The sequence below is a fragment of the Papaver somniferum genome, unplaced genomic scaffold (genome assembly GCF_003573695.1).
Source record: "Papaver somniferum cultivar HN1 unplaced genomic scaffold, ASM357369v1 unplaced-scaffold_10, whole genome shotgun sequence".
Lineage (NCBI taxonomy): Eukaryota > Viridiplantae > Streptophyta > Magnoliopsida > Ranunculales > Papaveraceae > Papaver > Papaver somniferum.
Window position 1 is genome coordinate 7,220,873 of NW_020618825.1, and position 23,562 is coordinate 7,244,434.

Genomic DNA, 23,562 nt, shown 5'->3' on the forward strand with positions numbered 1-23,562 from the left:
CATAACATGAGGCCCTTAATTAAAAAAAGTTTAAATCTAGGCCCCGAATTATTAAAAGACACTCATACCCTTACATATATTGTCAAGCCCCAAATTAAATAAAATTTAAATTTAAGCCCAAAGTTATTAAATCTAGGCCCAAAATTATTAAAATATCGCGTGAATGTGTAAACAGAAGTTACACATGCATATGCCATGTGTATCCAGAAGTTACACATCATTATGACATGTGTAATGCAAAGTTACATATCAAAAAATAGACACCAAAAAGAATGCATACAAAAAGTACATGTATTATTTTAATATTCATTTATAATAATTTCTTAGCATGTGTAACTAGAAGTTACACACGCATCTGTCTAGTGTAATTGAGAGTTACATATGCATCTATCTTGTGTAATTGAGAGTTACATGCATCTGTCTAGGCCCAACAACCGCTGCTAGCCACCACCACTGCCTCCTCATCCTCCTCCAAAACCTGCACCTCCACCACCACAAATAAGCCACCAGCTTTTATGAAGTTATCTGCAACCTGAAGAATAACAAACAAACATATTTTATGAGATTAAAAGAAAGACATACAAAACAATGCATAATCACTTTCGAATGCATGTGACTAGTATAATTAGGAGTTAAACATACATATAAGGTTAAATGTACTTAGATTCAGAGATGCAAAAAAACAATTTTGTTATTCATTTTTAGCATGTGTAACTAGGACTTACACATGGATATGGGTAGTGTAACTGAAAGTTACACATGCCTGTTGTATGTGTAATTAGGAGTTACACATGCATAGTGGCATGTGTAACTAATAGTTACACATATATAGTGGCATGTAAACTTGAAATCTCTTTGTACATATAAAGCAAAAACACTAAATATTCAACTTACAGTGCAACAAGGAAAATTATTACATAGTAATTTACTGAATCATCTTGGTAACATCCAAAATCACCTAGCCTAATTATAGTTGAGTAATGTAAATAATAAAAATATTTTAAGATATAGGGAAAAATAGGATAGGAAAATGTAAGAAAAGAACCGAACCTGGCACAACTTCAACTGCGTGACGCATGTATTCCAGATCTTACACTAAGACTTTTCAAGGAAACTACCTTCGCATTGCGAGCACAAAAAGACACCAAATAATTCGAAAGAAATGATATTTCATCAATTACAAGTCATTACTCAAACAACATTTGGTTATAATGGAATCCCCTGATTGTTGATTCCAAAAGACCACTACAGCCATAATCTGAAAAACAAGCCAACACCTAACTTTTCTAAATGTTCTCAACTTTTATAACATAGTTTTGTAGTACAAAGTTCTAGTATAACACATCAATTCCTATTTATGCTTTTTTATAACGTCACTCCTAATAGAAAAAATATCTTGTAGGACTCTGTCAAAAAATAAAAGGTATTACATATCCAAAAAAGGTCAGTAAGGATACAAACCTGAAACTAGATACTGAAAGATGAAAGTCAAGTTATCAAGAACACTTACAAAACCCATGGATAATATCGAAGTTCATAAAAAAGAAAGTAGACAAATTGAGCTCTGAATTCCCCATTTTAGCACTGACACTGACCTGAAATGTATTGGTTTTCCATATAACCCAAAACATAAAAGTGCATCTTCAGTTTCGTCCAAGACAGTAAGCCCTCATCCTGCACTTCAAAAATAAATTACAATTAAGAGATCAGTTGCAATAAGAACTTAAGTAGATGTGTAATACGACTTGTGTAACCGGAAGTTACACATGCATATGGCATGTGTAATCGGAAGTTACACATCCAATTTGATTGTGTAACTAGTAGTTACACATTCAATTAGTATATCCTCGGACATATACTGATGATCACCAACAACAACAACATATGGCATGATTCAGTCTATTAAAAAGAGTAGTATCTTACTTCACTAATGCTAAATAAACTAGGGATACTCGAAACCCAAACCATGCATAATTCAAAATTCACAAATCTCAAAACGTTAACTCAAAATGTTAACTGCAAGATCTACTCATTGAATGAGTAGACCACATCAACTGCATGGTCTACTCAAAACGTTAACTGCAAGGTCTACTCATTGAATGATAAAACAAAGCATGTGTAATCAGCTGGTACACATGCATATGGAATGTGTAATCGAAAGTTACACATGCGTCTGACTTGTGTACCTAGGAGTTACACACGCATCTTACTTGTGTAACTTGGAGTTACACATACATATGACTTCTGTACTCACCAAAATATAGGTGATGTTGCCTTTGCTCAAGATGCAAATTATAAATTTCATTCAAATATGAATATCATGATTTAATAAGTTTCATTCAAATATGAATATCATGCATCAGTTTTTAGCTATCATTAAAGATTTGCGAGCGATAACAATTGAAACTAGCTTATATGAGTTCAATGCAAGCCTGCTAGAAATAGAAAAAAACTTGAGAATCCCTAAGAAGTGAAGCATATTAAAAAGAAACAGATCATAAGAAGAAAGAGATTGACATATATTACCTTGAGTTTCTCATTTTCATAAGTAAGCTTATTCGACATTTCAATATCGATCAAGAGGAGCTTTCTCTGCAACCATATAACAGCCTCTTTAGTAGCCTCCCATTTGCTGCGAGTCGAAAAACACAATCACCAATAACCGATGTTCTGTAGAATGAATTAACAATGAAATTAAAATTAAAATTTTGATTAGATACATAGTCTAGGTCTTAAAGTCAAATTATATATTGTGTTGTATTTTGAACAACTAAAACAAATTAGTTAACTTAATTTAACGTAATCTATCAGGAACAAATACAAGTTCACATCAGTTCAAATTAGGTCAGAAAATAAAAGCAGATCAAATTACAAACGAGTTGACAGGTAATGCATATTTAGGTACACAAATTTCAAATCCGAACCTAGAGTTCTGATTGAGATTAAAGGTAGAGAGATAGTTCAGATTTCAGAAAAGAACCCTAACATATAATTAGTATTAGATGAACCCAAAACTTGTTGTTTATAGCGATTAGATTATAACAGATCTGAACTCTAATCTTGATTTCGTCGAGAAAATTTAGTTGAAATCATAAGCAATTACAAATTAGGGTTGATTAAAAACCCTAAAAATATTTCGTAAACAAAAATCGAAACTAAACAGTTCAAATCAAAGAAAATGATACAAGGATTATAGATCGAAGCAACAATTCTAAAATTAGATCAAAATTCGAAGTAAAATCGAACTTATTAGGTATTTAAAGTTGTCACTGAACTTTCCAGAACTTGATTTTGGTAAAAAACATAATGAGAATTTAACAGGATTGCAAATATAGATGAGAAACTTATCTTTTTCTTTCGACATGATGATGAATCCTCAAGTTTTCTTCGAGCTTCATCAAGTGAATCTCCATTCATCGTTATTTGCAGAGCAGTGGAGAGAGCAGTGGAGAGAGAAAAGAAATTAGAAAATGAAACCGAAAATGAAACCTATGCCTAGTTTTATTGCATTTATATACTAAAGGGTATTCTTGGTATTATAAAAGTTATTTTAAATAAAACTTTTATTAACAGGCCCGGAATTCTAAAGTTTTGGGCCTAGAAATATCAAAATGTAAAAGAATGGAGTTGACAGTGTATGATCCATTTAATGGGGCTTCTCTATATTGAACCCATATAATAGGGGGTTCTAGTATTTTTCACAAACCAAAAACTACCAATAACACTATTACCAACTCTATATTATATGAATATGGAAATGCTGGAAGGGTACCTCCGTCTGCTTGCTAAATCTAAAGAGACTTTTACAGTTTGGGCATGGAGTTCCAATCTTGAACTAGATTAATACCATTACATTTGAAGAATTATTTGTGATTTCTATTGATGTGGAGCTTATGGTTACCTTTAAAGATGGGTGGTGACACTTTGAGTGACCTAAAGTATTGAACTAAAAGAATACCAAATATTTGTGGTTAAAAGGTTGGAAAAGCAATGAGTTACTTTGAAAACTTGGATTCATCAAAATTTACTTTTCACGTTGTTTTTGGTGAACAACTTGTTTTAGAGAATGAATGTGTCTCTTTTATACATAAACAACTTAGTTTCTAAGAAGCTATATAGTAGAAATTTGCTTGAATCGTTTTCTATGTTTTCTAAGAGCGTCCACAGTGGGCGACTAAACCCAAATATTTGGTCTTTTGAACAGACGTAGTGGAACGTACTATCGATCAAATTTTGATCGACGACTAAAACCCAGAGTATATTTGGTCTGGGACCAAGACTAAACCCAAATATAATCGAGCGTTGGTATAGTCCACTCCCCACCACCAGGCGGACGTATAGTCCATGTCCCACACCAGGCGGACGTATAGTCCACACCCCACATCAGGCGAACGTATAGTGCACGCCTGGTTTTTTTTTTTTTTTTTTTGTGTGGGGCGTGGTTTATACCTCCGCCCCACTGTTTAACTAATTGAAATTGTATGGGGCGGGCTTAATACCTTCGCCCCATTTTTTTTTTTTTTTTGAATCTCCCTACACCGGGCGAACATATAGTCCCCGTCCCACACCAGGCGTTGGTATAGTCCACGCCCCACACCAGCCGAACGTATAGTGTACGCCTGACCAAATTTAATCTTTCCACCGTAGCGTCACACACCAGACTAAACCCAAAATTTAATCTTTTTTTTTTTTTGGTCTTTGGTTATACTCGCACCACTCCGGTTGCTCTAAGGATCTATTACCCTGCATGAGCTTCAAGGTGTTGCAGCATGCCTGGAACTTGCTGTCATGAAGACGCCATTTTCATTCGGAAGTAAAGGAGTAGTATATGAACAACCTTTGTTTATCTTTTTTCCTTATCCACAATATATATATTGACTGAGGTCCATATTTTTGTGCAACCTTCGGCTTTCACATGTGAGTTCAATATATTTTGGTATAAACTTGAGATCATCTATTTTGTACTAGTCAAAGTCAATCCTAGTAGTAATTCTTTTTTTTTTAATCTGTCAAGTAAATTGATTTGTGACCTCTTGATTTATAAAGTATAGATAGACTGGTGGGACTTGGCAATAAAAATCAATCTCATCCACTTGTGAATAATTGAATACCCTGCAACTTTTCTTTTGCAATTGAAAGTTCCACCGACGAATTTTTCTTCTCCATCCAAATAAATGAAAACCAGTAGTGTGTTGAATCTAGTTTCAGTCGTCGGAATTCTCCTTGGAGTTTTATCACAAACGATTAAGTGTCAAAACTGCGGCTGTGGACCAAACGTCTGTTGTAGTCGTTTTGGTATTTGCGAAACCACAAACCAGTCGTGTGCTGTTGGATGTCAACAAGGTCCTTGCACTGCAACCCCTCCAGCTACAAATGTTTCCATTTCAGATATCGTAACACCAGTTTTTTTCAATGGGATCCTTAGTAAAGCCAGCAGTAGTTGCTCCGGGAAGGATTTCTATTCACGTGGGGGGTTTCTTGATGCTGTAAAATCATACTCTCAGTTTGGTAAAGGAGGAATCTATCAAAAACAAGAAATTGCCGCCTTCTTTGCTCATGAAACTGGCCGTAAGTTGTTCTAAGAAAACTTTTTAATGTATTTGTTTTGATTTAGAAATGATTCATGAGTTTAGTTGAATTAGGATTTTGCCAATTGTAAAGATTTGTCTTTCCTTCTGGCCACAGATTTTTGCTACATACAGGAAATAAATGGTGCAACCAGGAACTACTGTTATGACTCGAGCGTGGAATATCCATGTGCCTCCGGTAAAGGATACTACGGCCGGGGACCATTTATGTTGTCATGGAACTACAATTACGGGGCTGCTGGAAAAAGCATTGGTTTTGACGGTCTCAACAAACCTGAAACAGTTGCCAATGATCCAGTCATTTCATTCAAGACGGCCTTGTGGTTTTGGATGAATAATGTCCATTCAATAATAACTTCTGGCAAAGGTTTTGGTGAAACAATCCGTGCGATCAATGGCGCCATCGAATGTAATGGGGCTAATTCGACTACAGTTGAGGCTAGGGTCGGTTACTATATGGGTTATTGTAATCAACTTGGTGTGCCACCGGGGAGTAACCTAAGGTGCTAATGAAATTTACTAATTACTGTGACTAATTCAAAAATTTGAGCGATTTGCGGAATAAATGATGATATTTTTCCAAACAAAGATTGATAATTACAAGAATGTGCCAATGCACAAAAAGATTAAAGTTGTGCTGTGAAACACGAGTTATTGTCACCAAACCAATCAAGATGGATAAATCACAAAATCATCTAGGAATGTTCATTGAACCTGTTGTAACCGTACCGAAACTATATGTTTCAGGATCATCAGCAGCGGTGGAAGTGATAAGGCATTCATGTGTCTTTAGACTTTCTACCCCTCTCAAACTCTCAAGCTCCGTGGTTACTTGTCGCATTGTTGGCCTCTCTGCACCTTTCAACTTAAGGCATCTCCTTGCAACCTCGGCAACTGCAACAATTTGTTCTAGTGGCCCTTCATTTACTACTCGATCCTCAACAAGCTCGAACAGATTGTCTTCTTCCAGCAACAAAATGAAATGCGCAGCAAGATTTCTATGTGGTCCAGAGTCTCCAGACCCCTCTGAATAAATTGGCTTTTTTGCTGTCAGGAGTTCCACTAGAACCCCACCAAAGCTATATACATCGCTTTTCTCTGTCAGTTGGCTCGTGTTGAAGTATTCCGGATCCAAATATCCTTTTGTCCCCAGTACTACTGTGGCTAATTCTTTCTTGTCCGAAGGAATCAACCTTGATGCTCCAAAGTCGGCAATTTTTGCAGTGTAGTGTTCATCTAAAAGTATGTTGGCAGACTTGACATCTCTGTGAATGATGGGTATATCAGCTGCCGAGTGTAAATAAGCAAGTGCATTTGCAATTTCCACCGCAATCCTCAACCGGTTTCCCCAAGAAATGGAAGGCGCATCACTGTTGGAATGGATGTGTTGGAAGAGGGTGCCATTAGATATGTATTCATAACAAAGCAAGGGAACTTCAGTTTCTAAACAGCATCCTAAGAGCTTCACCACGTTTCGATGGTGAATCTTAGTGAGAATAGCAACCTCATTTATAAATTGCTTATTTTGATTAGGATCAGCTATTTTCGACTTCTTAATGGCGACTACACGGCCGTCAGATAAGGTTCCCTTGTAAACGGTTCCATAGCCACCTCGTCCAAGGACCAGACTCTCATCGTAATTGTTAGTGGCTACTCTTAGCTCTTTCTCTGTAAAGATCTTTGACGTTTCTACACCACCTTCATTTAACACTAATTGTTGTTTCAATAGCAAACCACCATTTTGCTGATAGAATTGTTCTCTTTGCCTGATTAATTTCTTTCTCTTCCAAAACAAGTAGTATAACCAACAGCTTGCAAATAAGACCAAGAGCCCCAAACTGATACCTGCAGGGATTTACAATTTGAGTGTAGGTATTATGTGCCTCATGTAGCTGTACATTTATAAAACTGGAGTTTAATTTGAAGCAAGAAACAAGGAGATTTAGCTAAGCATATAGATCGCTGATGGTATGTTGTCAAAGGCGAGTGAGGCGCCCACAAAGGCGTACTATTCATAGTGTGGTTTCCTCGCCTCGCGCCTAGGCGCCCAAGAAAAAACTAACAAAAATAATGACTCACGTTCTTGCGCCTTGGGCGTTTTATTTGGTTGGCTCCCCCAGCACGACTCGTGTGCCTTGGGCGCGCTCGCCTTTCACAACATAACATCACGCATCACAGAACATAACTCATGTCTGGTACTAATATTGTCATGCAACAAAAAGGTTTCAAATGTACCTAGAGCAACTGCTATTGTTGGAAATATTTGAGCACTAATTTTGGTGCAGCCTCCGCCTTCGATATGACTGAGATAAGGATTACCCATATAGCCATTATAGCAAATGCAGCGATACCCGACCTTATTGTTTAAATTGGTACACTTAGTGTTTACCTGGCACGCAAAATTTTCCACATCTTTTTTTGCTTCTTCGCATGTCTTATTCCCAATTGCCCAATCAAGAACAATAGGAATGTCGCTGCCTCTAGGCGTGGCCAAAAGATCCGATGAGTTGAATCTGAACTGCTCATAATCAGCCACAAAAGTGGAACTGCAAGGGTTATAGGATAAGAAGCTCGTATCACCCTTAGGATTAACATCCCATGAAAAACTAGTCTCAATCTCCTTTAACCCTTTCGCTATGCTAAATTGGCAACACCCAAGGCCGTCGCAAGACCCTTCTTTTACCTCTCCTATTTTGTTACAGATTGAATTACATGTACTGTTATATTCCTTTTTGAGCAGATCGTAACCAGAGTAAACCCCTGAATGTCCACACCCTATCCCAAACAATCTGTTCTTTGTGTCTGAGAACGTAAACGGAGTCCCAAACAAACTTGTGGAGACAGTCGGTACATTCTCTTCGAATTCACCAAGGCTATTGTAGCATATGCTAGCCGCTAGATTCTTTATGCGAATTTCTGTCTCTGATATGTCTAATACTTCAAGGTTACCTATGCCAATGAAGGGCTTTGGAGGGCTATAAGAAATATTGCAGTAAATGTTATAGCCATACCCGACTCCGTGAATCGAGCACCCTCCTGCACCTCGCCGATCATCTTTACCACCCGGAGTTATTCCGAATGGGTACGGAATGCTAACATTACCGCATTTGGCTTGGCAATCTTTCTTTGTCTGGCCGAAAGCAGTGCTGGACGACATTAATTGTAAAAAGCAGAAGAGATAAATTAGTAGTAGTAGTCTTTGCAGAACCATGATTTTAGCTAAGAAATGAATTTTCTGATTCAGTAGGAGGTGGATCAATAATCCTGTACTGTGCATCTCAGTTTTCCTCCACACATATTGAATACCTTATCTTGATTAGAACGGGCCAAGGAATAGTAATTTCAATCAACCACTCGGAAAACGACTAAACATTTTTCTTTCTTTTTTTTCCTTTCTTTCTAGTCAAACTAGGCTGCAAATCAACCACACAAGTTGAGCTTTGTGGTGGGCACTGGGCACAGCATGGTGCCATGCATACAAATGAAAAGGGTCTAAAGTAGATTGAATACAATGTTGAATTTCAATAATTCAATCAAGAGCCAATCTAGGCTTTATTAGTGAGACAAAGAAATTTACCTCCACTTGTTTTCTTCTTTAACAACTCAAGCAGTACAGTAAATGATATTTCTTTGTTTTCTACCTATTTCTGCAAATTTCTTACTATGAATCATAAAGAATATATGTTTTTAATTTTTTAGAGCTGTGGAGATTTTTTTTCTTTTTTGTTGGTTAGATTATAGTCAAGCCCAACCACTACGATTATAGTCAAGATTTAGCCAGGCTTAGCTTTATGAAACTGAGTTTTCGTAAAGTATCCTAGACGGACCTGTTTTTTACCGTCTTCAGTTTTTCATTTATTTGTCCATTATTTCCATTTATCCCTATTTTATAGAAAAACTAACTTGACATAAACTGACTTTACGATTGTTAATATTTGGACGAAAACTCAGTTTTTGTTCGTCATCGTTCCTAACCGCATAACTCCGTGGATTTTTTTCCCTTCTCTTGGCTTGGCTATAATCCAAGTTATAACCAAAAACCGCCGACTCGTCCCCTGAATCCGACTTGTCCCCTGAATCGTCTCCAGTCAGATGTCAGATTGTTTATTTTTGATTTTGATTCAGGGAATAAAATGTCCCTGATTCATGGAATCAAGTCACTGACTCACATATCTTTGAGTCAGATGAGTCGGATCTGATTAAAAGAACAAACAGATTGAGTCAGATCAAGATGAGTCAGGTGATATCAATCAGATCCAGACGAGTCAGATTCAGATAACTGAGATAACTCAGGAAAAAAAACAAGGTGTTACACTCCTTCTTTCCTGATTTATTAAGTTATTATACACTGATTCGTCATCCCATCCATTTACTCAACTTTTTTCCTACAATCCTTCTCACTAATAAACCTGGAGAAATTGTGGTATACCCATATTAATTGGGTATACCTAATGAGACAAAATTTGGATTATTTTGAATTAAAACAGGACATCTCTTAACCATGTATTTTCTAAATGGCTAATTTATCCTTGTTTAATTAACGCCAAAAAAATCTGATTAGGTTAATTAAGAACTCAAATTAGGGGATACATAAACTAATTGGGGGATATTTTACTGTAGCTGCCGACATGGTTTTTCAATGCCGACAATCCATCGACCATGCCGGCAGCATCAAAAAACCATTCCGGCATATATCACCCAATTATTCCATGTATCCCCCAATTTGTGTTCTTAATTAATTGAGTTTAGATTAATTACTAATTAGTAGATTAAAAACTTATGAATTTAAGGTATGAAATTTTGTTTTTGATTGAACTTATGTTGGAAGATTTTTGATGATTTTTTTTTGTTTTGAGAATATTTTTTTGCAACGGAAATAAAAACACACTACCCTAACACTTGTAAAAAGGGGACTGCAAAGATGTTATATGAAATCATACTCAAAATTAAAGAAGAAATCAACACTTTCAGTTCTGAAATTATGAAAAGTCGGCAAGGTCGACGAATGTAGAAGATGCCGACTAACTTTGGCTTGCATGCTTATTTCTAAAAAAAAATGCCGACTTTATTATTTTTGACACCTAGGAGACTGTTGTAAATGCTCCACTAGTCGGCATCTTATTGATTTCTTACCTTGCCGGCAAACTTATAGTCGGCAAGGTCGACAGAAAAATACCCTGCCGATTATAGGATTTTTGACATACAGAGAAAGGAGTTACAAATGCATGATTAGTTGGCAAGGTATTAATTTCATAACCTGCCGACTAAACTAAAGTTGGCAAGGCATAAGGATGAATACCGTGACGACCCTGTAACTGCTAATTTCAGAGACGAAAAGTCGTCACGATATTCAACTTAAGAAGATACGACTAATACTAGTCGGCAAGGTCGACAAAAAAATACATGTCGACTTTTGATAAAAATGTGGAGTCATACGGGATTTGAGATTGGGTATGATTTTGTACCCAATCTCAAACCGTGTATAAATTTGTACTCGGTTTGGGTACAAAATCATACCCAATTTCAAATCCCGTAGCCACAATCTTTTTTCTTTTAAGTTCATTTTTGATTTTTAGTTTGATCACATTGGGTTAAGGTTTTGAAGATAGATTCTAAAAATTATTTAGATTATCAGTCGGCAGGTATTAATAATAAGGATAATTTGATCTTTTAACATATTTTAGACACCCCTTAACACATTACATTGGATGTGAACAAAATGGATATACCCCATTTAATCTAGGGGTACCCAATCTTGCAAGTCTAATAAAATATCTCTTTGGTCTTTCTTTTTCCCACCACAGAAAAGAGTTTGGTAACCGACTATAGCTTAACTACTGCTACTTTGTTCTTTCTCCAAATTCTTCTACACATTCTTCGACTGATACAGTCAATGATTCGAGGAAACCTCTTAGTTGGTTTAATTTCCTTTCTTTTAATCGTTAATGTTTCAGGTTTGCGTTCATATCTTCTATTTGTTATTAGACTTAATTACTCTGTTTCATCCCCTGCTTCACCTTTTTGAAAAAAAAAAATTAATTTGATTTTATGATTTAGTAATAAAAACTTATCTAATGCTAAATTTTGTTGTTACGATCTTTTACAGCGGTGTCGTCGGCCACATTTACTATGACAAACAAGTGTAATCTAACAGTATGGCCAGCAATAATCTCATCAAGTGCTACTTCAACAGGAATATCTCCTCTTAATACAACGGGATTTCCATTACTTAAAGATGAATCTAGAATTTTAACCGTTCCGTCGTCATGGACTGGTCGGCTGTGGGGTAGAACCCATTGCAGTTCAGATTCAACAGGGAATTTTTCTTGCATATCAGGTGACTGTGGTTCAGGAAAAGTAGAATGTTCAGGCAGAGGTGCAACACCACCACTGGCTACACTAGCTGAATTCTCATTAAACGTTCCTTCGGGACTTGATTTTTACGACGTTAGTTTTGTAAACGGTTTTAATCTGCCGATGTTGGTGGTTCCCAAAGGTGGAAAAAGTGGGAACTGTAGTACCACTGGTTGTGTTGTGAATTTGACTGAAGTTTGCCCGAATGATTTAAAAGTAACGAGTCAAGATGGTAGCAAAGTTGCATGCAAAAGCGCGTGTCAAGCCTTCGGTGATCCTCAGTATTGCTGTACTCGAAATAGAAATTCGTGCAAACCATCTATTTACTCTGAGTTCTTCAAGAAATCTTGTCCTCGTGCTTATAGTTATGCGTTGGATGATTCAACCAGCACTTTCTCGTGTGCTTCTGCAAATTATGTTATCACATTTTGCCCTCCATTATCCACCATGTAAATTGAAATAGTTTTATATTTTTGTTAACATTTTAAAACCGTCAATTGATGATCACCTAGTGTCTATTATTTATCACAATTTGGTATTGATCAATGCATTTCCTGTGTTATTGCAGTAAAAGAGGCACGAAAACTCCAGAGACAGCAAGCGGTGGAAAAAGTCCAGAAGTAGTAGGTGTATCATCATCCTCACCCCAGCCCGTCTCATGGGTGCAATTTCTTGGCGGTGCGGTCTCTCTTTACATTTCAACATCGTCTAGTGGCAGTAGTCTTTGGAGAATCATTATTTTATTTTAGCTAGGAAATGAATTTGCTGATTCATATTTGTGCTAGCTAGATCTATATGGAGTAAATAGGTGGATCGATAATCATGTAATTTACATCCCAGTTTTCCTCCACACATGCACATACAAAACGTTTTTTGGTTATTTTAACTAGTGAAAATGCATGTGCGATGTTTATGTTTGAATTTGATTCTTTTAATAAAACCAAGTTAATATTTTTGTTTATATTCATTACGTAGGAAATTTAAAGAGCTTTTCAAATATGTAAATTTTACAAAAATCGGATGTGTATTCTGAAAGATACGAAGTTTCTAAAATTTTTGATATATTTATAAAACAATGACATTTTTGTGAATTTATAAATACTAGTTTTCCACCAGCTTTTTCTCACTTATGGAACATTGGATCCAGCCTCTTGGTGTTAAAAAATGGTGATTTCACTACAAACCAATTGATTTTTTTAGAGAATTAATAAATCTTCATTAAGGTTACGGGCCGCGAGTTATAACCCCAAAGGTGTCATTATCCATCCACAAAAAAACCATCCAAACAAAAGTGATATAAAAACCCCAAATAACATTAACAGTCTAAACTACTCCTCTCCTAATTCATCCCAATAGAAACTTAAAAAAATGGCCCACTCTTTTATTGTTTTCAACGTGCATAACGGACAAAAAGAAAATAAAACCTCTGAGTCTTCTCTAACTCCCTCAAAAACCCAGAAATTCGAGATATGTATTCATCCCGAAGCGAAAATCGTTCAAATTCAATACGTATTCATCCTCCGATTCTCGATTTTACCTTCTTCTCTTCTTCTATGGTTACGTACTTCAACCACTACTACAAATTCTGACCTAACTTGCTTCATTTTTTGTGACCTATTTTTCTAAAACAACAAAAATGGTGAAGAAACAAAATCAACAGGAGAAAAAGAAAGATGAAAAGCTAAAGAAAACTGCGAAACCACCTCCAAAAGGTAAAAAAATCGTATCAATTCTTATTCTTCATGGTTTATGTTTCATTTTTTTCAATTGAATTTGAATCAAAAGATTATTAGGTTTAGGTTTCATTTGATTTTTGGGGTTTTCTGTTTTCTTTTAGGTTTCATTTGTTAGGTTAGGTTTAGGTTCATTTGGTTACATCATTTGTTAGGTTTAGGTTTTAGTGGTTTGTTTGTTTGTTTGATGTAACCAAATGAAAACAAATTTCAGTTGTTTTTATGTTTGATATAACCAGAGTTTTTTCTTTTTTCTATTTGATGAAACCAAAATTCATTTGTTGTTTGTTTACATATGGTTTTATTTTTGATGAAACCAAACTATAATCTGGTCTTTTTGATGAAACCATTTTTGGTTTCATCACTTTTCATTTTTTTAAAATTGGATTTTGTGATGTTTGTTGTATTATGACATAACCATGAGGTTTGATGTAACTATATTTGATTACAACATTTCTACTTTGGTTTCACCATAACCATGTGTTTTGTTTGATGTATTCTTACATAACACTTTTATAGACTACTCTTGAATTTGTTTGCAAGTTCGAATTAATTTGGTTTTGTACTATCCCTTTACATCATAGATATGCTTGAATTTTTTTGTTGCTTATGGTTTACTTTTGGTTTCACATATATAGGTAAAAAAAAGAGAAATAGAGCGGTACAAATGCCCTTTTACATCATTTGTGCGAGCAGCAGCTGAAATAAATGCACTGATAAAGAACAAAAAACTGCATATCAAAGCTCTTATATCATGTCCGTTCTGGCGTTTCTTTGATCCCTTCTATAATGGTGTATTTTAAGAAGAGGAGCTCGTCAAAAAGACGAAAGCCATCATGATGGTTTTAGAGTCACTTGAACTCAGAAAAGATGGTAAGCTTCCAATTTGTTTTAGAGTAACAAGATCAAAACAAATGACATTGCAGACTATTCTAGAACATTTTTCTGTGATTTTTAGTATGCAAATGATGAAGGATGTAGACCTAGTCATAGATGAAGAGCTGGATTCAAAGGTCAAAATGTTCTCGGCTCAGTATTTTGGTGGAGCTAAGAAGATGAACAAAGGCGATATTAAACGTCGTATGTTGGAACAACTGATGAAACCAAAGCTGATGACTTTGTCAAGTTATTTGTTATGTTCCTTTTGGTTTCGGTATTCGTCCCTAACAAATGCGGGCAAACTCTAGCTTCAAAGTACATGTACTTGGTATTTGACATGAATAAGGTGTGTTGGCCGGAAGTCGTTCATGAGTACCTAATTGAGTCGCTAATAACATCTAAAGGAAATATTGAAACTGTAATTGGTTGTGTCATTTACCCGCTGGTAAGTTAAGTTTTTTTTCTTTTGATTCATAAGTTAAGTTTTATAAAAATGTTTCTGATTTGAATATTTTTTTTTTGTTTTTTGTTGTTTTTTCTTCAGTACTGGTTGGCAGAGATGACTATGATCGCAGTAAGAAAGGATGGATTCGACAAGTATCCAAGGTTTGCTAGATGGAACCTTAGCAAAGTCTGCCACCAAATATCAGATAACTTCGAGGATCCTAATACAAAAAAAAGAACTCTTCTCTAAGATAAAATACATTTACTTTTATGATGAAACCAATTTTGGTTTCATCAAAATTTTGTCTGCCAATTTATTTTATTTTTGTACAGCCAAATTCTTTTTTGGTGGAACCAGAAATGGTTTCATCCCATATTAATAACATTGTTGACTCTTTAATTGAAAATCTAGATGAAACCAATATTTCTTGTGTACTGCAGAAGAATATGAGACATCACGGGTCATTCTTGCTTGAATATGATGAACAAGAAATGCGCTTGGTCGAGCGCATAGAGGAAGAGGATATTATTTTTGAAGATTATATTGAACCTAAAGTGCCGGTTGGTGATACTGAAAATCAAGTGCCTGCGCCAGTTGAAGACAATGTTGGTGCTAGCAGTAAATTACCTGGGAAAAATGAAGACAATATATAAACTAGCAGTGAAGATAACTCTCATAAAGCCAAATACCAATGAGCGCGAACCTTGATTGAAAAGCTTAGAACCACTGCTATAAATGTTCTTTCTAGAGAAGAAGAATCATTTCTGTAAAAATATGATGCTGAAGATAGGTCACAACAATCGGTACAGAGGAATTACTTGAGACGTAAAAGAAAACAAGTGGATGTTCCAATAATACCTGAAATAGTTTCGAACCGTGAAGAAGATATTGAGGTAATATGTTAGATCTAGATTATTTGGATGCTTTGTGTGTTGGGTTTACTATATGTAGTTCCTTTTTTAATACCTAAACGAGATTGTTAAATCCTTATGTAAAACATTAAAATTAAATTCAGGAAAATTATTTTTTGATGTAACCAAAAAGGGTTTCATCCCATATTAATAAACATTGTTGACTCTTGAATTCGCGAAACTTAAATGAGTTATTCATTTGAAAAATAAAATGACTTCGATATCTTAATGTTGCAAGTGATAACAAGGGATGTGAAAATAACAGGTGCAGCGATGTTGGATCGCGTGATAGAACCATAAAAGGTTTCACTGTCTGCAGAAAGGCTACTACATGATGACAATGTTCTGATGGAAGCCGAAGGCTTTGATACAAACCAAGATATAGCGGGTAAGACGGAATCTAACGTGAAAAGTTGTGTCCATAAACATTGTTGAGTAAAAAAAATTAATAGGTTTTTTGTTTTTTTCTTGTTTTGACGATGAAAAGGTTGTGAACCAGAAAAGGTTTCACGTTTTGACGATGTTCTGATGGAACCAGAAAAGGTTTCATCGAATGATGAAATTGTACAAAATCTTGAAGATTTTATGATGCAACCAGAAAAGATTCAACCCTTGGAGAAATGCAACAGGATGTCGAACATCAACAAGAATCTGCAAAAGGTGAAGAGCCAAGTACTCTAGATAGTGACTTTTTGGATTTGGTCAAACAACTAGAAGGCGTAGCAACATAGCAGGTTGTATCTTCATCGAAGCCAGTCACCGAGGAAGAAAAGAAAGGAGAGGGTACTGAGTTGACTCCGAATACTATCGAGGATATCAAGGTGGCCGAGCGGGTCGAATTTGAAATGGAGAAAGCTACTTCATTGAAGCCAGTCACCGAGGAAGATGAAGAAGGAGATTGTACTGAGTTGACTCTGAACACTATCGAGGATATCAAGGTGGCCGACCGGGTCGAATATGAAATAGAGAAAGCTACTTCATTGAAGCCATTCACCGAGGAAGAACAAGAAGGAGATGGTACTGATTTGACCCCGAATACTTTCGAGGATATCAAGGTGGCCGAGTGGGTTGAATTTGAAATTGAGAAAGCTTCTTCGTCGAAGAAAAAATTTGAAGAAGAAGACGACGAAACTCAATTTGAAATTGATGAAGATGAAATTTGGCAAATAGAATTCGATTACACTAAGAAACATGAGGAAAAGATATGTTCTTCATCAAAGCCAAATGTTGAAAGCGTATACTACTACTCATCCGTAAAAATGTCAGGGGATTTAGTTGATTTCAAAAATGAAGAACCCTGGTTTCAGTTTAGGACTGTCGAAAATGACAGCGAAGAGAAAATATATCGAGAGGTCAGTGCTACACCTGAACAAACGCTGAGTAACATGGTTACAAGAATGAGGGATGACAGAAGAAACTTGCAACCACCTATTAGAATGCGGGATCACACACCGGGAAAAGAAGAAAGATTACAAGTAGTAATAGAAATAACAAGGTGGTGGAGGAAGTCAAGGGGGTGAAGTTGAAAGCAGTTGATAACTTGAAGATCATGAAGGTACTCAAGAAAAATGAGATACCCCTTGTGAGCAGATTTTTCAGAAATAATAATGACAGGTAATTGGAAAATCACTGATGAAACCAAAACTGGTTTCATCAAAAATGTGTTCCCATTTATGCTTTGTTACTCTCTCTTTTGACCAAGCATTCACTAGATTTTTAAAAACAAAAGTAACAGGTCCACGACGCGGGAGCATTTAAATCTTCAATTGTGGATATCGGCGAGGATGATGGATAATTTGATGAGAAAGGGAGACGTCGCAGGAGACATCATCGAGTTCTATATTTTGAAATTGCAAAAGAACATCCTAAAAAAAGAGTTGAAACAAGATGGTTCTCAAAAGCACAAGACAGTTGTGTTTCTAAGCACATTTGCCTATGTAAATTTCCTCTGATGAAGTTCTATCATGTAAGTGTTTTTGGCAGAAAAAAGTGTTGTTGGTTATATGGTTAAGTTTGATGGAACCAAGTTCGGTTTCATTCTTTAGGAAGAAACACTTGCATGTCTGTCACTCATTAAGGAGTTTTTTTCTCGTATTGTTTCAGACATGTCACTCATTAGGAAAAAATGTGCTTCTGTAATAGAGAATTTCATCGATAACATGGATTACAACGTGCAATTTTTATTCGTTCCGTTGCTGACAACACTTGGAAATGTAAACCATTGGAAGCTGCTTGCTTTTGATATGGAGACCACAAAATTTCATCACCACAACTCCTTGGATTCCACCGAAGAAGAATGCGGAAAAAGTGTTGAAAGCATGAGACAACGAATAATATTAACATTTGCACAGCACGACGCAAAGCTCCCCCGTGACGAGCAGACTAGTCAACCAACACCGTACACTCTGCACACCCCTTCATGTTGTCAAAAAATGGGGTAAGCTATGTTTTGAAGTTTATTAGTTCACATATGCTTGAAACCATTTATTGTTGGTGTGTTTACTTGATGTTTGTTTGATTTAACCAGATTTGGTTTCATCATTTCAATGTTAGAACACTTTCAGATCGTCACTCGTAACCATATTTGAGACATTATTTTGGTTTTTAAGGAATGATTGTGGCCTTCATGTTTGCTATTACATGAAGAGCCTCTTGAAGGGAAACATGTCTCGTGAAGATGATGTACGAGAAAATGTGCATAATATGAGACCAAAGTTGGCGTTGAAGATACTCCTTGACGATATAGAATAATACTCGCATGTCGTGCCCATGTTTTTGCAGATTTAGTTTTAGTCGAAGTTTAAACTACTTGTGAAATGCTTATCGAGAAATTGTAATGATGATATACAGTTCTTCTTGCATATTCAGTTTTAGTTCAAGTTTAAAGTACTTATGAAACGGTTATCTAGTAATTGTAATGGTGAAAAATTACAGTTTATATAAAAAAGATTTCGTGCAATTTCAGTTGTGTTTCCTTCAAGCTTATGTCTACGGAAATATGATGTCTCATTTTTATAAAACAGTATCCATAAATGTTGTATCATATATTTGCGGCACCAATAAATAATAGACAAAACATCATCTACTGTGTTGTCAAAAGCTTCAGAACCTATTTTGGTGAAACCAAAAAGGGTTCCATAAAAATATGATGAAACCTAATTTGGTTGCACCAAACTATAAAGGCCTTCAAAAAATCTGACAAACTTAATCAAACAAAAAATCTGGCAAACTTAATCAAACTTATTTATTCTCGCACAAATTATAAAATGAAAACACCTACAACACATTAACTTCTAAAACAAAAATCTACTGAAATATGAAACATAGTAGATGATACACATATTGTAGTCTAAAAACGAAATTAAAAGTGAAATTCGATGACTTGTAGTCGAAATGACTACAAGTTCTCATGAAACCTGACGAGAAGGGCATGTCCTTTTCTTATGCGTGGTCAAAAACTTGCAGGCACCACAAGTTCTCAACTTTTTATTAGGAACTGAACCTATATTAGGAATCCTCTTCTTCTTCAATGGACGACCTGGTTGTGGTCCATTTTTCGGACAAAAAACAATCGGTTTCGGAGATACTGTCATGGGATATTCAACTGTGGAAACAAGATTGATTGGATGTTTATATCATTCTCGATAGAACTTTATTGTAAAGTAGTGTTCAACATACTTGTAAGGATCTTCTCCTTTCATCATGATGCAACGGACAGCATGGGCACATGGAAAACCTTCAATACTCCAACGGTTGCAAGAACATGTTCTTCTTTTCAAATCGATCGTCTGTGTTACTGTAGCATGAAATAAAAACACATATTCCGATGACTAGGTGACTTTGTAGTCACAACCATGGATCTTGTTGTCGTGGAGCAGAGCTTCATATTGTGGACATAGAGTTTGACGCCAATTCAATAAGTTCACGCAGTCCTAGCGAAGTTTACACATTTGGTCCATAAGCTTCACCCTGATCTTATCAACCATGATGGCTATAGGATTCTCTCTCTCTCTTCAACGACCGAACCATTGAATCTCTCAGAAATATTGGAACACAAACTACCATATCATCGACCCTTGGAAAAAAACCCTGCCCATTTATCAAAAGGAGCTCTACTGAGATAATCTTGCAACTTCTGATTATCAACCTTCCTCAACTTATCCCAATTCTCTGTGAATTCTTTATGAGTAACAGCGTAGTGCACATTTCTTAAACAGTCCCAATACATATTTGTTATAAACCTTGCAGTTCTTTGGTAAGCATACATTGATATTGCATTCCATATGCCAGTAACACCAAACATGAAAAGCCTCGGGGAATACATCAGGAATTTGATTCACCAATCCAATACCTCGATCACTCACAAAAGTATGCTTTGGTCGCAAAGGAGAAAGGACTTCCTTCAAATTTTCCAAAAACCATTTCCAGTTCGCTTCATTCTCCGATGAAACCACATCATAAGCAAAAGGGTAGACTTCTGTAACATGAACACAAGCATAACACAAGCATAAGATGCGATGAAAACCAAAAGGAAAAAATGATAAAACAAAAAATATAAATGATGAAACCAAAAATAAAAAATGATGAAACCAACAGGGACAATGTTGTAAAAACACCAAAAAAATTGATGAAACCTTACCGCAATTCCCGGTTAGACCTGTTGCTGCCATCATATAACCAAGGTATTTGCTCTTCAACTGGGCATCATCGACGAATAATACAGGACGACAGAAATTAAATCCACGAATACAAGCTTCAAAATAGATAAACATCCTATGAAATTTTTGGGTCCTTTCTTCAACTTCCAAAACTACACGAGATCCGGGATTTGTTTCAATTAACTTGTTTTTATACCAGTTCAAGAATATAAACTATTTCTCATTCTCTCCTCATGTAGTATTCAGTGCAAGCTTCTTCCCTCCGTATGCATACACTACAAGAAATTAAGGATTTAGTGACAGTATTTTCTACCACAATTTAAATTTGCCACCAAAAGTCGTTGTTTGCGTCAAAAAAAAAGTTCACCACTATAAAAATTTATTTGCGATAAACACTTATGATTATCGCTAAGCTTGTCACTAAAATCAAAATCAGGGACTAAATAATTCTTTCTCACAGATAATTTTTTTAGTGATTATTTATGTTCACCACAAAAAATCACAATTAGCGATAACCATGATAATTCGTCATAGAATATTATTTTTTGTGAGAAACTAAATTGTTTGTCGTTAGATATTCTTTTAATGACATCACTTATTTCTCGCAAAATTAATTTTGAGTGACGAAGTCGATTTTTGCCGCTGGCTTTTTTTCGCTACACAAAATAGGTTGTCACTAGCAATACATTCTGGAACTAAAATATCTTCTGTCACCAATATCGTTTTTCTGTGATGATTCGTGTTTGCCACAAAATAATACAGTTAGTGATGACAACAAATGTATGTCATAGAAAATTATTGTTGTGAGAAACTAAGTTATTTATCGCTAAACAGCTTTTTAATGACATCGCTTATTTCTCGCAAATTTAATTTTGGATGACGAAGTCAAAATTTGTCGATGATTAAGAAATGTAGCTAAATTCCAAATATCTTTAAATTAGGATATTGGTAAATAAATTAAGAAATATGGTTAACTAGGAATATAAGAATCTATACCCGCCATCTTGTTTCTCGGATAAATTAATCGGTGTTTTATAAAGAAAGAAAATTTTAGGAATTTACCTAGCTAGCATTTCCGCACCTTTTTTCTTAATTGGATTGATAGGGGAGTGTCGATGTTTTTTGCTTGGTAGCTCAGCAACCTCTCCAAAATCTAATACTTGTGCATTTCACAAGTATTTCACCGTATTCTCATGACCATTTCTCATTTCACATTCTTTTATATAAGATAATAAGAGAGACGTCCATATTCACTCGTATGAAAATTAATCAATCGTATGAAACTTAAATTTGATAAGTACGGATATTAGTCGGTTTTACCTGTCAAAACAAATCACGTGTTGCCAGAAATGAAGTGGCACCGAAGCGATTTAAATAATCTATATGACTTTTTTCGGATTATTTAGCCATTAGGAAACACCTGGTAGCTCTTTAGATTAAGGAATAATAACCTTGGAAAACTACAACAAAACCACATACAAACACAAAACCAAACCATTAAACCTGAATTCTGAATAACGTTTTGTCATTAGCCAATGAATATTTTGCATCCGTGTACATCTATTTATACTCTTGTTTTAACATCTGAAATTATTTACACTCTTATTCTAACATCTGAGATTCTTGTTTTGATGAAAACAAAATAACCCCTATCAAGAAATAAGTGGGCCTTCGTAACTTTAAGCCAGAGATTTTATTTACCTTAAACTAAATAGCTAGGACTTTTGTGGATAAGTGAAAATCTGCACCCTAAATCGTCGTCTAATGCTAAAACCAAGAAATCAAATTTTTATAAACTTGCAATAAGTGTCGATTAAAATGAAGTCACTTTCTTGATATAGAATATCCAATGTCGGTATAATATTTTTGATGAAAATAATCACTTATGGTTAAGGTAAATATTATATAGGGAGCATGCTGTTGAAGTTAACTGAGGAAAGAAAATCTTTTGAATATTAGATTGTAATAATGGTATGATTTCTTGTGGTAATCGAATATTCAAAGGTTGGTACACAATAAATACAGCCCCATCGGTATATCTTTGGTCAATCTTTTCAAAAAAAAAATATCTTTGGTAAAAAAACTAAGCAATTATGATAAAAGAATAAATAATACATCCATTTGTTCCTCATAAATAAGTATAGAGAATACACAAACTTGGTTAAAAAGCCAAAATCAATAATTCCTGGGTGAAATGGACTGTTAGATTTTGACACTGTTTAAATGGAAAAAAATGTAAAAATAAGCAGGATGTAACCAGTTTCATCGTGCCCATTTTCAAATATTTTTTCTTATTTTTAATTTACACAGGATGTATCCAGTTTCATCCTTGCTATTTTTTAAATTTAAGCAGGATGAAGACAGTTTCATCCTTACTATTTTTTTTTTCATTTCACCCAAACTATTTTTTACTCGTCCATTTGAACCGTGATTTAAAAATATTTGGACAAGTGACCCATTTTCCGTAGAGAATAAGTATACACCAATCATGTCACACGATAGTCAGAAGAAAGAGAATGTCAATAAATAAGATTGAGATATTTTTCGATTTCATCTTCAATTCGATATATACGGATATAAGAAAAAATATTCTTTAAATAGATGGCATGATTTTATTTTGCATGCAAAAATATTCTTTAAATAGCTGGCATGATTTTATTTTGCATGCTTGCAACGCGTAGGCGATGTAATCTATATTTAGAGCCCGAGGAAAAATGATAATCTTTATTTCATTTCTCTTTCAAAATACCTCATCTTCTGCAACTATAGTATTCTCCTTCAAATTAGCAGCAGACCAAAACATCTTATACACCTAACACCTAAAACATATAAATCTGTAAGCATAGGTGAAAAATCGAGAATCATAATGCTTTTCAAAAATTTTGCAATTCAGTTATAATTATTTATCATGGGAGGAAAAATCGCTCCCACTAAGCTTTCAGTTGAAATGAAAAATCTAAAAGAATTGGCGCGAGATTTTTCCCGCTTGGTGTT

The 23,562-nt window shown here is 35.2% G+C and overlaps 3 protein-coding genes and 1 long non-coding RNA gene across 5 annotated transcripts; 2 read left to right on the forward strand and 2 right to left on the reverse strand.

Moving 5' to 3' along the window:
* Nucleotides 1-397: 397 nt before the first annotated feature.
* Nucleotides 398-2,974, reverse strand: LOC113326006. Of its 2 annotated transcripts, none has more exons than XR_003348224.1 (4): nt 2,527-2,974; nt 1,596-1,679; nt 1,051-1,118; nt 398-532 (listed from the first exon to the last, which is right to left on the reverse strand). It is a non-coding gene; the product is annotated as an uncharacterized LOC113326006 (long non-coding RNA). The 2 variants fall into 2 exon arrangements; XR_003348223.1 differs by having other exon boundaries at nt 1,596-1,674; nt 2,527-2,567.
* Nucleotides 2,975-5,090: 2,116 nt separating this feature from the next.
* On the forward strand, nt 5,091-6,172 carry LOC113326005 (endochitinase EP3-like). The gene is made up of 2 exons (XM_026573823.1): nt 5,091-5,568; nt 5,686-6,172. Exons 1-2 carry the CDS (start codon nt 5,175-5,177, stop codon nt 6,096-6,098), a joined length of 807 nt encoding a protein of 268 aa, XP_026429608.1. The 5' UTR covers nt 5,091-5,174; the 3' UTR covers nt 6,099-6,172.
* On the reverse strand, nt 6,143-8,858 carry LOC113326003 (wall-associated receptor kinase 3-like). The gene is made up of 2 exons (XM_026573821.1): nt 7,824-8,858; nt 6,143-7,433 (listed from the first exon to the last, which is right to left on the reverse strand). Exons 1-2 carry the CDS (start codon nt 8,797-8,799, stop codon nt 6,280-6,282), a joined length of 2,130 nt encoding a protein of 709 aa, XP_026429606.1. The 5' UTR covers nt 8,800-8,858; the 3' UTR covers nt 6,143-6,279.
* A 2,550-nt stretch (nt 8,859-11,408) lies between these two features.
* LOC113326004 (thaumatin-like protein 1b) lies at nt 11,409-12,881 on the forward strand. The gene is made up of 3 exons (XM_026573822.1): nt 11,409-11,542; nt 11,695-12,391; nt 12,511-12,881. Exons 1-3 carry the CDS (start codon nt 11,482-11,484, stop codon nt 12,689-12,691), a joined length of 939 nt encoding a protein of 312 aa, XP_026429607.1. The 5' UTR covers nt 11,409-11,481; the 3' UTR covers nt 12,692-12,881.
* Nucleotides 12,882-23,562: the final 10,681 nt, after the last annotated feature.

Coding starts and splice junctions, on each gene's coding strand:
- LOC113326005 (XM_026573823.1), top strand. CDS start 5,175: ATGAAAACCAGTAGTGTGTTGAATCTAGTTTCAGTCGTCGGAATTCTC. Junction 5,569..5,685: donor CTTTGCTCATGAAACTGGCC/GTAAGTTGTTCT, acceptor TTCTGGCCACAG/ATTTTTGCTACATACAGGAA.
- LOC113326003 (XM_026573821.1), bottom strand. CDS start 8,799: ATGGTTCTGCAAAGACTACTACTACTAATTTATCTCTTCTGCTTTTTA. Junction 7,434..7,823: donor AACAATAGCAGTTGCTCTAG/GTACATTTGAAA, acceptor AAATCCCTGCAG/GTATCAGTTTGGGGCTCTTG.
- LOC113326004 (XM_026573822.1), top strand. CDS start 11,482: ATGATTCGAGGAAACCTCTTAGTTGGTTTAATTTCCTTTCTTTTAATC. Junction 11,543..11,694: donor TTTAATCGTTAATGTTTCAG/GTTTGCGTTCAT, acceptor GATCTTTTACAG/CGGTGTCGTCGGCCACATTT. Junction 12,392..12,510: donor TGCCCTCCATTATCCACCAT/GTAAATTGAAAT, acceptor GTGTTATTGCAG/TAAAAGAGGCACGAAAACTC.